This window comes from Numenius arquata, chromosome 7 (assembly GCF_964106895.1).
Source record: "Numenius arquata chromosome 7, bNumArq3.hap1.1, whole genome shotgun sequence".
In the NCBI taxonomy this organism is placed as follows: Eukaryota; Metazoa; Chordata; class Aves; order Charadriiformes; family Scolopacidae; genus Numenius; species Numenius arquata.
In genome coordinates, this window is record NC_133582.1 from 23,655,475 (window position 1) to 23,672,714 (window position 17,240).

The 17,240-nt window shown below is 39.2% G+C and overlaps 2 protein-coding genes across 4 annotated transcripts in view; one reads left to right on the forward strand and one right to left on the reverse strand.

Annotated features, from left to right (window-relative positions):
* Positions 1–17,177, forward strand: part of VRK2 (VRK serine/threonine kinase 2) — a 43,158-nt gene extending 25,981 nt beyond the window's left edge. The window contains exons 9-12 of the mRNA XM_074151042.1: positions 7,110–7,230; positions 9,579–9,637; positions 11,408–11,589; positions 16,610–17,177. Coding sequence (XP_074007143.1) covers positions 7,110–7,230; positions 9,579–9,637; positions 11,408–11,589; positions 16,610–16,852 — 605 coding nt within the window. The 3' untranslated portion in view covers positions 16,853–17,177. The remainder of the gene's footprint in view (positions 1–7,109; positions 7,231–9,578; positions 9,638–11,407; positions 11,590–16,609) is intronic.
* FANCL (FA complementation group L) overlaps positions 15,840–17,240 on the reverse strand; it is a 31,182-nt gene continuing 29,781 nt past the window's right edge. For 2 of the 3 annotated variants that reach the window (XM_074151045.1, XM_074151043.1), the window contains one exon: positions 16,602–16,949. In XM_074151045.1, the coding sequence (XP_074007146.1) occupies positions 16,914–16,949 (36 nt within the window). In that variant the 3' untranslated portion in view covers positions 16,602–16,913. Of the gene's footprint in view, positions 16,950–17,240 lie in introns of all 3 variants that reach the window. The other variant, XM_074151044.1, reaches the window with a different exon arrangement.

A 17,240-nucleotide genomic window follows, 5' to 3' on the forward strand; every position in this document is an offset into this window, starting at 1 on the left:
TCACTGCCTTCAGACAAGTTCATTTAGTGCGTGCCAGTGTGCTGGAGGTGCTGGTGGCTTTGACTTTGCTGAAACTGAAGAATTCCCCCTGGGCTGGGAAAGGCTGGGAGCAGCTGCCCTGCCTGGTGTCTTGGCTCTTCGTGCTGGTTTTGTCTTTAGTTTTGCACGGCTCACCTGCACTCTGCCCAGTGTGTTTGGGCCCCACAGGCTGGCTCTTCTGTGCCACAGTGCTGCTTGGGGGCTTCCAGGCTTGTCAGGTGTTTGGAAGTATTCATCATGACCTTAGTTACATCCCCTATCTATGCCTAGAGTGCACTTTGAACCAGGTCAGGGCCCAAGTTGGGCTTTGCCACAGGATCTGACCCGCGCCATCAATGTTCCTGTATTTGCTGGCTGGATCTCGTTGCAACGAGCATGTGGGCTTTTTAAATTTAAAACCTTTTTATTTTGATGCAAATTTTATATGGCATAATAACTGCATTGTTAGTTTTAGCATAGTATTTGAGTGTATTCATTGTATTCATTTTTAAAGACCTGTGTCTTACTGTATAAACAGTATTACTTTTTTGTTTGTTGATTGATAATTAAAGAGAATTATATCTGCACCCAGTGTACATTTAAAAAATTGTTACATAGTTAGTGTTAAAAAGTAATATTTGGATCAATGCCTCCTATGGATTTTTGTAGTTTTTCTACTCACTGAGGCATGCAGTCAATACCTAATTTCTCCGGAGATATACTGCGCTTAACATATTGAGTTTTTTTTAAATACTCTAGTCCTGTGCATTGAGTGCGTAAGACCAGTTTTAATTTGCTATCATTGATGAACATAAGAATATGAACTGTCTATGTTGAATTCTCTCCAGCATATATTTGTGTTTGCCATAGATTTCAAGGTAACTCTCCTCTTCCTTTTAACAACGTTTCACAGTATCTCACAGCAGTTTTGCCATCTCTTGCATTGGATAGAGCACCAACTGAAATCCTTGCAGAACCTGTATCTCTGTTTAGAACTGTAAAAGCTGCTTAAGACAGCGGTGGTGACTTTTGACAGGCTTATGGATATGTAGAGTGTCTGATGACGTTTGCCTCAGTCAGGCCCACTGGTTGCCACTTTTTTTGTAGCTGGTGAATAAGTTTTCTCTGAGCTGGTTTCATAGAGCAAAAATGCTTTTATTTTCATGTCCTATGTTAGGGAAGGCAGTTGGAACTATGTTTGATACCATATTTTAGCCACTTCTTTGTGCTAACATTGGATTATTGCGGCATGCGCTCCTTGAGGTCCGTCCGAATGCTTTTATACTGTGTTTGTACAGGGCAATGCAGGCATCAGGCTGATTGTAGGGAGAGCTCTGCAGCTCATCTTCTTATTTTCCCCACTGGTCTGACAGAACTGTTGCTGTTTGATATTAAAAACATAGCTCAATGCATGTCCATTTTTCCTTTTCTTTTACACGCAGGGGTTGACTAGAATATATGCAGGGTTCATTTTGAGAGGAAGGGTGCGCAAGAATATAAACACCTATGCCTGGAAACATATTCTTGCTGAGCCCGGATAGCTTCCAGAGAACAGAGCTCTAAATGGCTCTGGATCAAGAGGTTTATTTGGTGTCTGTCCATGTATAGTTGGGATTCAGAGGGACCCTGCTGGATTTTTTTGTCAGTCAAATGAATTATTGATTTGCTGCAGTTTGGTATGTGTTTCCTAAAGACTGTGTGCAGGACAAACTGTAAATCCTAAAATAAAAGGAAAATATAACCAGTCTGGTGAAAAAATAGTGGAACTTTGCAGTTTGAAATAAATAAAAAGATGTTTTAATTTCTGAGTGTTGGATTAGAAATGTCTGCCCAGCAGACAAGAGAACAGGAGGTCATTGTTGGCGAAGGAAGAGTCAGGCTTTAGCAAGGAGAAGACTGAATAGGTTCCACCTCTCTAAGCTTATTCTGTCCTGCCAAGAACGTCCAGAAGCAGCAAAGAGAAGCTGATGACCATCACAACTTTCTAGCACAACTGGTGAGTGTGGCTGGGAATTGGCTGTTTAATTTTGGCTCTCATTCTCTATGCCAGGAATTCGAAAAGTTAGTGAATCTCACAGCTGCTTGTCAGCCCCTACTTGACAGCTCCTTACCTTTGTGATGTTTTTTCTGCCACACAGATGTGAAAGAAGAGTAAAACTTCCTGTCCCCACTCTCCTGCCACATGTTCTCCTTACTGCAAGCTTGGAACCTTTTACTTCTGACCAGGTACCTGCAACTCTTGCCCACCACCATTTTATCTCCCATTCAGATCTCGTGGTGAAGTTCCCTTGCATCTTCCAGCCTTCCCACTACATAAACTTCTCCCCACCAAATCAGGACCCCAGCCCTCTTCCTTTCAGCACATCCCATTCCACCAGTCCTGATGGTTATTCACTCTCTGTCTGTTTTTAGAGGAGAATCCTGCTGCTGGCTGCACTCTTCTATTATGGGTGCAGCAGAATAACCACAAAGACAAGGAGACTCTGCAGTTAGATCCTGCTGGTCAGTGGATACGTGTAACTGCTTGTTTGGAGGTGGTTGTGCACATGTGTGTATGTTAGGCTGTTGTGATTGTCCAGGACAGCTCTGCTATTTTGAAGAGGTTTGAGGATCACAGTTTGGGAACTTCTGGCCTACAGGACCTGTTGGCTCACAGTATGCTCATGAGCTTGGCCATGGCAGGACAGCAGCAGTAGTGTTGCTGCTTTTGTGAGTCTGAGTTATTCAACTACTGTGCTGGGTCTGCATCCTGTGACTGACAGGACAGTGCTGATGTGCGGGCTGGTCGCCAGCATTTGAGAGGACACAAGCCCTCAGGACTGTGAGACAAATATTGACAGCATGGCACCTGTATGGCCGCCCAAGACGAGGTCAGTGCTGGGGAATCACGGTTGTGTCCTCCCTGTCAACAACTGTGGAAGCTCCTGCCGACTGCAGTAGGATTCCTGCTGATCAGATGGATATATAGCTGTGGGATCTGAGTTTAGGGGGGAAACCGTAGCTGGCACAGGAAAAGTCACTTGTTTGTGTGGTGCAGACTGAGTTCTCTGGAAAAGTTGTAGTCTAGTTGTGGTGACACCATGTTTGCACTGGATTTTTCTGTCCAGGATTCGGTGGTGGTGGTTATTGTCAGCGAGTACTTCAGCAACGTGCCAAGCTAATGGCGCAGAGCTGTACGTGAGGGGATGAGAGTTGTTCTCAGCCTCTGCTGGCAGTGACCCTGCCTGAGACTGGGTAACTGTAAAGAATGGCCTCCGAGCATTACAGTTTTTAATAAATTTAACTATGTTTAACCTTTTTCCTGTAGCCACCCACTCTATTCAGTTAGTTACTATCCTGCTGCAGTGAACTCATCAGGCTGACCAGTGCCTCGGGGAAGCAATGCTTCATTATTAGCTTTTTTTTTTGTCTTTTCCTTTCTTCTGTCCCTAATATAGGCACTGTTTTTTTACAAGTCCTTGTATTTGGTTTTTTATCATTTCAACCTTGCATTAAGAAGTTATATTACTTTTAGTTCATTTATTAAACCATTGAGATGATACATTTTTAGCATAACTATATTTCTCCATGGTCATGTTAACACTCCTTTCCTTTATGGGCTTTTGGATTAATGGATTTGGTATGAGTTATATTTGTTTGTGAACTAACATGAATTTGTATGCTGTAATGCCAGTGAGAATTGGAGGTTCCACTGCATGTAGATGCAATATGGGCAAGTAAAATGATCGTTTTTATGAAAAGCTTCCAATCGAAAGAAACACTAATGGTGAAATTATAATGTAACAGTGCTAATTAAAAACAATAGAAGAACATTTCATCTGTCACTCGTTAGCCTCCTACATCTTTACCAAAGGCTTGAGAAAGTTAGCTTAATAAGGGCCATAAAGGAAAACTCCCATTTTTATGTGGGTTTCGGATGGGTTCTTGGGAGCGGTATAGTTTTTAAAGCATATTGTGGCCAGTGTGATATCATTGATGATCTATTTTGAAATTGTCATTTGAATATAAATTAGGGCTTAGCTGCCAAATCCAGTATACAGAGGTACATAATGTATTTTCATCTCGGGATGAATTGCTTCAGTTATGTTATTCCAAGTTATCGTTGAACCCTGTGTCTGTGCATTGAGTATAAGTTTGTGGTGTATATAAAACCTGTTGTGGCCTGATGCTGATTTCATTGATGTAGTTGTTAATTCGTTAACTTCAGTGGAGTTGTTCCTGATTTATCTTGGCAGGAGCGAGGACAGAATCAGGCCTTAAATCTTCAAATTAAAAAATTAAACTATAAAAATATTGTGAAATAAAATATCGCCAACATGTTCCCATTAATAGTATTTCATATGAGACTGAAATAATAATAAAAATATTCCTGGTTAATAGAAAAGCAAACCCCAAATATCCACTGAAAAAGAAAGGAAAAAAAAAAAAACCCCAAGCTTTTAGTCTACAGAGAAGTAAGATAATTTGATTTAAATAGGTACTATTTTGAATGTATACTCTTGTAACAGTGACAAGTTATCAAACAGAATTGTTTTATTTTTGCATGGCTATCACATTTAAAATGAAGCCAGATTGACTTCTCTCAGTTGATGTTTGTCAAGAATTCTTGTAACCTCCAATTGATTTAGCAGATTTATTTTTGCAAGTAAATATATAGTTGAAATTTATGCATTAGTGCTTTATTTGGGGTGAAAATCTAATTATTCTGTTGCCGATAGATAATATTAATTCATTAAAGATTAGTTAGTTGAATACTTTTTTTGTAAGGATCTAAATTATTTAAAAAGTTGAGTAAGTTAGCATCTGTAATACCAAGCTGACAAAGGAGCAGAGAGAAAGAATAAGCTAGTACAGTCAGATAATCAAACGCTGACATTTTCATGTGGTTCTATGAAAAACACATGTAAATGTCTTCATGTAGTAACACTTGCAGTGACCTGGGAGATAAAGTGATACAGGAGTTTACCATCTCTCTGTAAAACATTTCCCCTTTTATTTTTCAGTGATGTATGGTTTAGTTACATATAACTTCCCCCCCTTCCCCAGCTGACTGCTGTGGCTTTAGGAAGGTATTAGTGAAGTCTTTCTAGTGCACATCTCCCTAGTTGTGATGGCTCTGCCCTAGTGATAGTCAAGAAATGGCTGGAAGATCTGCATGTGAGTGAGAAGGTAATTAATTGTGGCCGAACTTTTAACTGTGAAGTAAAATTTACTCTCTGGGGACTGTTTTGTCAGAAAATGAGTTATCTCAGGTTAGCTTCTGAAATCTAAGTGACTTAGCATTATTTACAGATTCATATCAATTAGTCCCTCAGCAGAAAAAAAGTGGTCCGTTATAATTTTGACAATTTTTTTCAAAAGGCTGCCTTCTGTAGCCCATCATTCACAACCAGGTGCAAGGAAAGCATTGTGTGAAAATTAGAGGATCTGCAATTAAAAATTCTGGTTTGTGTGGTTATAATCTGGAATTGCCATAATGGAAAAAGGAGTTGTGAACACGTGTATGAATGGAATTGTTCCACAGTTAACAGGAGATTTATGGCTGAAGAAATCACTACAGAACAGCAAGTGGTAGAGATTGTGTTTTTATTTTAATATGAGAGCCAAGTCCTGCATTAGAAGGTTGCTAAATCTAGTGCAGAAAATAAACGGCACCCAAGGGATAGTGTAGCATTCTGTTAGATTGAAGGGCCTTTAATAATCCCATAGTCTAATAGCGGTTAAGATAGAGACTGTATAAGAACTAATCTTCTGCTTTTACAATAATGTGTGTACAGTAACAAGAAACAGTTATTATGTGTTGGCACCGTAGCTTTTAGCAGATGACTTTTTAAATTAAAAGATAAGTTCGCCGAGTGACTTTCTGGAGTTTATTTAATGAAGACCCATAAAATATGATATGTGTTTACAGCTGGATTAACAGCATTATGCTCAACTACTAGTCTTGACGCTAGACAAAAAGTACTGAACAAATCTGAAATCTTCTTTCCTTCCTGGAAAGTGCAAATTCATTTTGGAAAAGCATAAATTTAACTTCTACATCTGTCTGTCTTTAATCCTGATTAACAGTTCCTGTTTTTGCAGATTCCTTGTGGTCTTGACTTGCGAAGTATAGGCTGCAAGTCAAATGTGTACAAAGTAATATTGCAGCAATCCTGCTTGTTCAGTTTTTTCAAGTTTGGTTTTCTCTGAATAGTGGCAAGCAATAGCAATTCTATTAGTATCGCACTTATTTTCCTCTTTCTCTTGGAAAAGTCAATCTATAGATTGACTTCAGTTGCCTGTTTTTCTGCATAGAAGATGTTTGGGGATGGGGTTAATTTTTGATTTAATTATATCTACTGTATTTGTATTCTGTAGTTAGCGTGTCTGGGGTGTGCATAGTGAGAGTAAGTTGTTCCTGAAATAACTTCCTTTGCGGAAGCAGTACTGGTAAGTTTGCACAGGACTTGCTAAATAGCAAGTGTATTTTAGCTTGTGCTACGACTCTCTAAACAAATGGTTCGTGGTACTTCTAAGCAGACAACATTGGTGTATAAATGTACACTAGATGGCAGTTTTGTCATATCTTCCAAGTTCAAATAGCTGTGCAGGAGAACAGGAAAGGCCATCAGTGTTTAGTCTGCACTCGCAGGGTCCCCGCATGACCAATGTGGACCCCATGGACTTCCTGGAACATGTGTTAGCAATTTAGCAGCAGACATTTATTTCTTTGTTTTACTGCTTGGCTCTTTGAGAAAGTGTTGGTACTCAGTTATGGGCTGTCTGGATCATGTCAGAGGCCATGGGGATCAAGTCCATGTGACAGGCCAGACTGAGGAAGGATGAAGTTGGAGGAGGTGAGGAAACTGACCCTTACTTCAACAGTAACAAGTCACTGCCTGTCTGTGGACTGTGGCCAAATGCCGGGGCGTTTTAGGTCTAATACAGCTGAATAAACAAAACACTTTGCCCATTTGGCTTTTTCATATTTTATCAACACTAGTTCAATCAAAGTCTTTTCTATTTCCTAAGAAGAAGTTCTTATTCTTCATCCTTTTTTTTTTTTTTTTTTAATTTATTTTTTCCTCTCCCCCTGCCCTGTATTTTAGCCCCATCCAGACGAGGTGACCTTGAAATCCTTGGCTACTGCATGCTGCAATGGTTATGTGGGAAGCTGCCCTGGGAACAGAACCTGAAGGACCCTGTAGCTGTCCAGTCTGCGAAAATAAAGTAAAAATAAACCCCCACACGCACGTACACATGCGCACGCACATACCACCCTAGAACCCTGCAGTGTCCTTATCATTTAACAAAACGTGTCTGAGAAAGACAAGCTTTGCATCCTGTAGAATAGCACCTTACAAGAAAGCTAAAACCATTTCCCTTAATTGAGATGTTAGAAGCAGTTAAAAATGTGAACTCTATGTGCATATATACACTCTTCCATATGTCTATGTATGTACTGCTCTAGAGATATGATGAATTCAAATGCACAGAACACAGTCATTTAGTCTGCTGTGTATTTTTTTAGTACTGTTTTTTTCAAAGAAAACATTTGTGAATTAGTGCAGACATTACAGCACATACAGAAAGTTGTTGTGTGTTTCTATAAAACTTCGTGGGTGCTTTCTAGAGACTATAGTACAAACATCTTCTGGAAGTTTTTCCACATGCGCATTCAATTTGTCTAACTTTCTATAGGATACTGTTTTGCAGATATTTTTGTAGGTTTTTTTATGTTCTATAGGCCCACTGCTGCTACAATTAATTAAATACCAAAATACTGAAGAATTTTGATTCAAATCGTTCCTTTATCCCAACATGACTCATTTAGAGCTTATTAAAGTAACATTGTGTTAGTGTTTTCTCTCTCTGCTTTCACAGTTGGGACTTGAGAGAGTTAACTGCGTGTGGTACAGCGTAGTAGCCTGTAGAAGGCTACACAGAGGAGTAGTTCCCCATAAATGTAACATCACAATTGGAGAAGGCAGCAAACTTTTAAGTAGGGCAAGTCACAACAGAGGTACACAATAGGGATAGCTGATCCACAGAAATCAATCTGCAAATTCAGTGTGGCATCGGCTCTCAACAGAGAAAAAGGTTGGCCTGCAGACGGTGGGTAATACAGATTGCATCTGTAAATGTTGACATCGTGTGTTATGTTTAATATTTTTCCTTTAGAAGTTCTGATCATTACACAACCCCCTGCAAGGTAACACTTATACAATTCAATGTTAAATCAATTTAATCAATCAAGCTGCTTCACTAATTCTTCCCTTGCGATTAACCCTTAGATTCCCAGCATTTTCAGCTGCCAAGCAAACAGATGCTTAGAGGAAATGCACAGAAAATGATACGGAATCCATTTATCAGAAATATCCTATTAGCCTAATGAATTGCGTTCTTGGTATTAGGTAACTTGCCCAGGTCATCCCCTTTTTATCTATCTTAATTTTCAGTGCCTATTCTGTTTTCAAAGCCCAGAAATAGACATCCAGATATATGTGATGCTGGAGTGACAAGGCAACTGTGCCAAAGCGTTGGGCTTTGGTAAGGGATATTTAAGGACTGCTGGTATGTATGAGTTTAGAAATGTTCATGCCATACCACAGTTAGAGGAGAGGCTCCCTTTGAATTAGAATTTAATCTAGATTACAGGAAAATATTTATGTTTAAATGTTCCCCCAAAATTGAAACCTCTATTTCTGATTCTAAACAACAGATTACTGAAGGTTATTAATCTATGTACTCCAACTTTATGCATTTGAGAACACATCCTGTTACTGATTTGTGCACCCTTATGGCTCCTTTAAACAAATGTATTAAAAAAAAAAAAAGGGATCCCTTAACAGTTTTAATAGTTAGACTGCACTAACAGATTTCACTTACTGGGGACGAGGGGGCTTGTGCAGCTGCAGGTTGTCCCAGGAGATCATCCTGGTTCGTGCCCGCACAAAGATGAGAGCTGGTGTTACTTCATATGTTTTTAGGGTATGATTGATTCTGAGCTTCAGTATCCTTTGCTATTTCTGTTTCTGGATAGATAGAAAGTACATTTGTGGCCCTGCCCTTCAGTTTATGAGGTGCATGGGACTTAAGGTCGGTCAACCTCTCTCTCACCTTTTGTCCCTGCCATGCCTGCTTGTCACTTTGACAGCCGTCGCCCAGCTGCCCACGAGCTCCATGGCAGAAAGAAGCTGATGCTGAATGACTAGTAGGCAGAGCAGAACTGCTTCTTAAATTCTGAAATACAAATATTAATCATAAAGCTGAAATCGGAACAGGCCAAAGCATTTTTCTTTTTCTTTCTAGAAAGCTTAAAACATCTGTGGAGAAAAACTTAATGTTAAAGTGTAGTCTTAGCTGTAAACCTGGTCTTGCTGAAATCAGCAGTCTCCAAAGAGTTAAAAATATAGCTGGTAAGAAGATATTTTGTTTTAAAAGCAGTCCTGTGAATCGTTAGCTATCCCGGAGGTCCACTCCCTTTGGAATTAAGACCTGCTGTCTTCCTAAATCCCAAATGAAGAATCACCTGCTCCAAAACCCCATTGAATTCTTGCACTCTTGTGTTGTTTCAGACTTATGGATGAGCTCCCAGATTCAGTGATGGAATGGGATTCTTCTGGAAGCAGCTGTAGTAAGTGTGCTTGTCCTGTGTACCGTATAGCTCTTTAGTCTTTCACAAAAAATACTTAAATGTCTTATTCTGTTTGGGGGAAGCAGTACAAAAGTTAAAAGCAACACAAATTTAACAAAGTCTCCAGTTAAAATCTTAAATGCGATTGCTAAGTTTTGCATCTTAAGGTAGATGCCTTCACCAGGCCTGAGTCCATGCAGTATTCCCGGGCTCTGGTCTCGGGCCAAACTATAGTGCACAAGCAGAAGTCATCCTTGAATCAGCCCCTTGCAATCAAGACTACATGAACCGCTCTGATCCATTCCTGTCCGACAGAAGAATTCATCCTGCGATATCCGAGTTCAGCTGATAACACAGTAGTTAGGTACTACTCACCGTTAGATTATACGTCACGCTCATTAATTCAGGGTGCAGTTTAGCTGCACTAATGTTTCTGACTTCAGTGGAACCAGATCAGGCGCTTCATGTCCAGGCTTATTATATTTTAAGCATTTTTAGCTCAAAGGCTTGTTTACTGCAGGGGGAGAAAGTATGGATGCTGTCAAATGCTGGTCACTCTGCAATAAATGATTCTCGGTGCTTACTGATACAGGATACTTAATTCTTTTATTGCAGGAACTCTTTTTTCTTGCTGCTTTCCTGCATTATCCCATAAACAGGTACTAAGTAGATGATACAGACATCGAGGGCTAAGTTTTCAACTCCAGTGTGTGGTAGTACAAAAATCTCAACCAGTCTCATCTGTAATGTATGCCATAGAGTGAGGTAAGGGATCTTAGCCATATGTAATCCAAGGTTTTTAGGGAGCGGCAACCATCTTAGAAACAGAAGTAGCTGTTAGTACGGAAATAGTAAGCAACTGTCTACAAAAGGCTTATTGCTTGGGATTCAGAGGTTGAAAAAGCAAATGAATGGACAGTTTGTCTTGTCATATGTTTCTTCCTTCACTTAAATACAAAAGTAACCCAGGGAAAACAGCAAACTTCCTTCAGAGGTCAGTAACCATCTTTGATTTATTCACTTATTTTCATAACATTTCTGTATTGGAATTATTGGAATGCATTGTATATTACAGAAAATATATTCATGATGTGCGTACATATTTAGTAAATCTTTACTTCTGGGATGTTACCAGATGCTAATATCTGGTGTAGTACTCCAGTTTTAGGATACACTTGGGTCTTCAACTGAAAGAAAAGTTTGATCACCCCCATATGTTTTTCCTAATAGCATTATTTCTGCCCATTCAGTGGTTTCCCTGTTTCTAGAACCCCTTGATAGCGATAGCAAAATAATGCTGCTGTTAGACTGTTTTAGGGATGTAATCTCAAAACCAATATTTGTCCAAGTATTAGAAGTAAAAAAAAAAATGTTGCTTTTTTCCAAACCATTTGAAGTATAATATCCATGCGGATTAAAATGGTGTTGTTGAGAGTAGTTAATATTTAAAGGAGTATTATGAACTGCCAAATGTAAAATACTTCTATTTTACACAGAACTATTAGTATTTGTCGATAAAGTATTTTCACTGATTTTTATACTTAGCTTTCAGTACCATATGAATTAGTGCATGTGCATAACAAGCCATGGCACTTGTGGCTACCTTCCTCATCTCAAAAAGACAAGATATTGTCAGTTCTGTGTTTTGAGTGTGTCTTCAGCTGAAATTCCTGTTTGGCAACGTAGGATTGGCATCCATTTTGGAATTAAATTCTTTCTGAAGTTCTAGGTCTGCATCAAGTGACGTTTACATTAAAATATGCTCTACAGGTGAAATATCGAAGTTTTTGGCCTGTGTTTATGGCTTAGCTTACGATGAGAAGCCAAAGTATCGAGTGCTCAAGAAAATCCTGCTGGATGGACTGGAGTCAAGTGGGACTCGCTATGATGGCCCTCTGGAATTTTCGGCTGCGGCACGCACGCGAAATCACTCTGCTGCTGAAGTGTCAAAAGTAAGTACGGCAGTTCTGGGATCATTTCTGACATCTGCTTGATCGTTGCCTTTTCTTTTGTAGAGGAGGAAATAGTTTACGATCTCAAAATGAGACTGACACAGCAGTTCTTTTGCCTTAAATACACCATGTTTGTTAATTCCTGTTTCCCCTGGCTTTGCTAAAAAGTGGGATGTCAACCCTTAAGGAGGAAGAACTGTCATGAGTCCTTTTGACCTACAGCCTCTCGCTTCAAAGCGGTAGGTCTGTGGAGAATGATTTACTTTCAGGATAATGGGGAAGTCAAGGACTTTGTTCACTAACATCTTGAAGACGAGCCTGAATGCCAGGTTTTTCCTTCGTTCCAGATTAAAAGCAAAGTTGCCTTTATTAGTGAAAGCATTTAATTCATTTTCTCATTTTCAGACTGTTCTTTGTCATTTGCCTTTATACTCCTGCAGCCACTAATGTGGAGGAGGTATTATTCTGGGATTTAACTTTGTTATTGGTGTGCTATGTGATGCTCTAACGCAGAATTTTAAAACTGACATCTATCATGTTATGTTTTCCTTTTGTACTTTTGAATCTGAAACTCTACAGTTAATAAAGCCATGTTTTAATAAGTGGAGATTGAGGTAATTAGCAGTCTTACTGGACTTGCTGTGAAATGTCAGTCCCATCATACCTCTGCCTCGAAACTCCCCGTATGCAAACGCCCCGTTTCTGTCTCTGATGCCTGTGCAATAAGGCAGGGTCAGGGTACCGTTCATTTTTAATATTTCTGGTGAACTTTGGACCATCACAAGTGTACGTGAGCCAAGAATGCAGGATGCAAACTAATGTGACTGATAGGCTGCTAGATGAATGGTGATTCAAGTATCAGTGCACAGATGGTTCTGATTTGCTGAGTTTTGTAGCTGCTGCAACTGAAGACATAAAATATCCTTCTAGTCATAAATTAGCTCTTTGGAAGCAAAACCTTGGCACCAGAGCTTTACAACCTTCAATTAGTAGGGAAAGAAGTATTTGAATGACTGTGGTATTGACATCTGTAGGCCTGCATAGTAATCATTCCTAATAGAAGAGAATATCTGTTTGAGGGGGTTTTGCATGGCTAATTAACCACCAGTGAGAATATGTAATTTTTTCATGATCTCCTGATTGTCACCTTTCTCTCATGATACAATTACATTTTATTGTAGCAAGTGCCTCACAAACCAATTGTCAGCACTATTTACGTATTATGGAAGGCAGAACAAAAGTTCATGTTTAATAAAAAGGCACTGGGTTTTGATCTTGGTAATTACAGATACTTATTTTAGCAATTTTATTGACTTTTCTACCTTTTTTTTTTCTTTTAACCAAACCAAAAGCTATTTCAGTGACAGCATTGCTCTTGCTATGACGGTGACCACTTTGTCCTCACTAATTTGAGAACCTTTTTCTAAAGTGTGTACTGTTTCCTGAACTGAACCAAAATATTAGGTAGCTGTTAACTGATCTCCAGCTGATCCTGTTGGATCCCTGGTTCACAAAAGTCTTTGATTTCTTAAGAGTCAGATACTGAATAGTAAATCTATTTTCTTCTTATTGCCTGGCCTAAGACTGGACAGTGTGGTGCCATAAAAGATGATCCTGACCTTCCAGGCTGTAAAAGCTGCTGCAGCGCTTGCTATTTGCAAGTGCACAATCCCACTGAAAAGCCCGTGACTGAGGAGTGTCAGTTCTCACCACTCTTGTGCTGTGGGACTGAGCAGAATTGGTTTTGATGGCCAAGAACAAGATCGGAGGGAGAGTACGCCTGCGTATTACTAAACCTTGGCAACTGTCGTCACTTTTCCAGAGAAACTTTTCATGTTGAGTATGTTTCTTCAGCCAGTTTGCTGCTTACATGAGCAAGTTTCCTGCAACATTCACTGCAAAACAGCTGCAGAAAGGGAATTTGTAGGGTTATTCGAAGGACTTAAGTACTTCTTAAGTACCAGTAGAGAGAGCAGATAACTGAACTTTCTCTAAATTTATTGCTGTTTTCATAAAATACAATTTTTCAGTCTGTGGTTCTTGGCTGTGGAGGATATTCAAGGCTTGGCGCACTTTGGTGCTACAGTCCTGACAAAGTGTTCGATGACAGGCAGGCACTTCCCACTGCATCTCTTCACGGCACTGTCTGTAGTTATCCTAGGTCTGACTCTTTTCATCTCGGCCCTCTGCATTCCCTTTCCACCTCTCCTTTTATTCACCAAACACTTCTCCCATTAAAGAGGCAACCTAAGAATAGTGGGAGCCACTACAAACAATCCACTCTCTCCTCACTTCTTGCTTATGAGCAGAATCTGACTCCAGATGACCTGTCTGATTCCACCCGTACCAGTTTGGTACACAGGAAAGAGGTGATTTTGGGTTAATTCCCTTCTGAAGACCAGTAAACACCCGTCAGTACCAATAAGGGGATCCTGTAACACTAGCTCCTTCAAGGCAACGTGGTGAGGAATTGCTACAGAACATGAATTTTAAGATGTAGCTCCCTGTATAGTACACAAATCTAATCTTGAGACGACATAAAAAGCGTAACAGTGGCTACGTCCTGGTTCTGTTTCAATTGCACATCAAACATAGGTGATAAAATATTAATTGCATTAATTCTCAAATTTGTTTACCATAGTTTTTGACACTGGATAAATATTTTCAGCTTTTCCACCTACAGTGAAAGTGCTGGCATTAGGGCCAAATGAAGCATGGTAATGCCAGCTGACCACTTGCTAGATTTTGTAGATTTCATATGAAAAAATAATTACATCAATACCAACCTGTAATTTTTACTAGTATGGAATTCGGTAATTTTCAGGCATAAACCAAATATTTTTACAAGTGGTACAAGTCCTGTTTTGAAAGTGATGTAGTCATTTAAGGTGAAGACACCAGCGTTAGCTGTCAACAGGAGTAGCTGTTCTTGCCTGGTACAGTATGGAAACAGCTCTGATCCCTGTCAGCGTGGCACCGAGCTCACCCACGCAGCTCCAGCGCTCGGGGAGTGTTGTCCTGGGGCAGACTGTTTGAAAGTAGCTTGAGCTGTTGTTCAGCTCGTTAACACTAACCAAGTTAGTGTATAGTTGTTTGGCCATACTATTAGCAAACTTAACATTCCATTTCTTTATGTGGTGGGAGGTAAAGCACTGCACTGTTGAGTACTGCACCGTGCAGATCAAAGGGTTGGGAAATGACAGTCTCCCTTTGTGGAACCTGTTGTTTTCTTGGTAGAAACTTACTTCAGTAGGTGCCTTTTCTATGTAGTGGAAAACTTCATAGCGCTCTTTAATTAAGTCAAGTCCTTGATTTCTGACTTTCTAATCTGAGGATTTTAGTAGTTAACTAACTCACCTCAAATAGTATTGGTAATTTAGTGCATTAAAGGGTTGAATGAATGTATTCAGTCTTACTCTTCAACTGTACATGAAAAAATTGATGAAAAAAATTAATCAAGGTTTTAGTAAAAATAATGCGGAATAAAGTACATCTTAGTAATCACACTGTGCTCCTTTACTATGGACTTTAAGCATATTTTAACAAAGAGATTCTACCTAGTTTTTCTTTCATATAGAAAAATAACTTGTTAAATGCAGACAATTTCTAATAAGCACAAAAATGCAACTTTAAAGATAGCTGCTTTACTAATGCAAAATGCTTTGCTTGAAGCAGTGTGCTGCTCCCTGCCTGGAGACTCGGGGCCAAGGTAGGAGAGTGAAGCAGAAAAAGCACAGCGGTCCCTGAGAGCACCAGGCGGTACAAGTGTTGAGCAGAGCAACATCTGGAGCTGGTTTGAAGATATTCCAGTGCTACTTCCTAGTCCTCAAATGTAAAATTTAAACGATATTAGCAAAAAGGTAGCAAATCTCCTCCCTCCTGTATAGTTTCTATAAAAGCTACTGTAGTCCAAAGAAAGAAGCAGAAAACGGAAAGAGAGCCGCGCTTAGGTTTCCAGTATGACATAGGAAAAAAAAAAAGCTGGTGTAATTTGTCCTGTTTACTTGATCAGCGAGTGCACAGCGTGGGTTGTGTACGCTGGAGAGTAACTTGGGGATTTGGGTTTCCCCTCCTTTTTGTGGGAAGAAGAAAAAGTACATTTTTACAGTAAAGGGACCAATCATTGGTGTAGTATTTAGATTGTATGTGTGGTTTTATTTAGTCTTTATAAAGGAAAAGCTGCTATTCTAATATGATTGATAATGCTGCACCTGTGTGTGATAGCTCTGACATGAAAGAGGAATAAGACAGGAAGACAGAAAATTTTATTAGATAAGTACAATTTAGGTTATGAATTTTCACCAAGAAAACAATATTGCTAGGGCTGAAATTTCAGTGGGATGTATTGCTAAAAAATAACATATAGTGAATGGAATCATGGAAAAGAAACCAAAGGTGGAAATTTTTCAAAGAGACAATGGAAAATATGGTCAAGTCTTAGATATGTGAGAAACAGAATTGTAGTGTTTGGGGATTCCTTTCAGAAATAGAGATTAAAAAGGTAAAGGTAAGACATTGCTTCTGGAGACCTGAAAATACCCCAAACCCCACCCTATCCAACTAGCACAGAAACCACACCAATGGCATATTTATGCTACGGGTGATACACCAGGAGCACTTCAGTTTCAGTAGGAAATGCAAAAAACTTACACAAATTAAAACAGCAAATCAAATTTCAGAGTAATCTCTTGGGTTTCCAAGACATTTCCTTTATTAGCAGGAATGCTGTAAAGACAATATATTAATAGTTTTTGGAAACAACTTTAAGATATAGAAGAATTTCAGCTGTTGACTTCAGTAATAAATACAGAGTGTGTCTCTTTAGAAGGTGTTTAATCATACCTCATGTTATACACTTAATATACAATATTCCAGAGTTAAGACTTTGTAAGAAATGTATTGCTTTCTCTAGGATAACTTGAACACCTAGATGTTGTCTTTGGCATCTTTGTTTTTCCAATTCACACTCACTTAGTCAATAATAAGTTTATTATTACTTTTTTTTTTTTTTTCCCTCCAGAAAGACACTGTAAGAGAATTACCACCACTTGACCTCAAAGCAATATTCTCAGAATCCAAAAAGAAGCACGATCAACTCTTAACTACAGATCATCCAGCACCATTGCAAGGATCTGGTCCTGACATCACGACTCCTTCTATATCTGTCATATTTAGACTTGCATTTACCGATGAAACGTACCACTACAGTATAGCTATACTTGTACTTCTGCTACTAATAGTACTTTCCTTGTGTTTTCTTTGATGTTACTGTTTCAATGGCTTCAGCGTGAGTGCAGCGGTGTTCCCATTGCGCAGTTTTTTTCTCAGAGTTTCTTCATTGAAGATTTCAGTGTCAGTGGCTTGAAAAAGATTTTTTTTTTAAAATAATACTGTCAGTTCTTGTTTCTTAAACTTTACAGATCTGCACTCAATAGTTACTTATGCACTAAACTATTTTTACAAAGCTGTTTTGTGTTATCAGTGTTGAGATTCTTGGGGGTTTTTGTTGGTTTTTTGTTTCAGTTTGGGTGGGGTTTTGTTTGTTTGAAACTGGATATTTGCAATAGCAACATTAAAAAAATATCATGAAATACAGTGGGGCTGATATTTAATTACTCTGACTCTAGTATGTTGATAACTGGTGTGTAGCT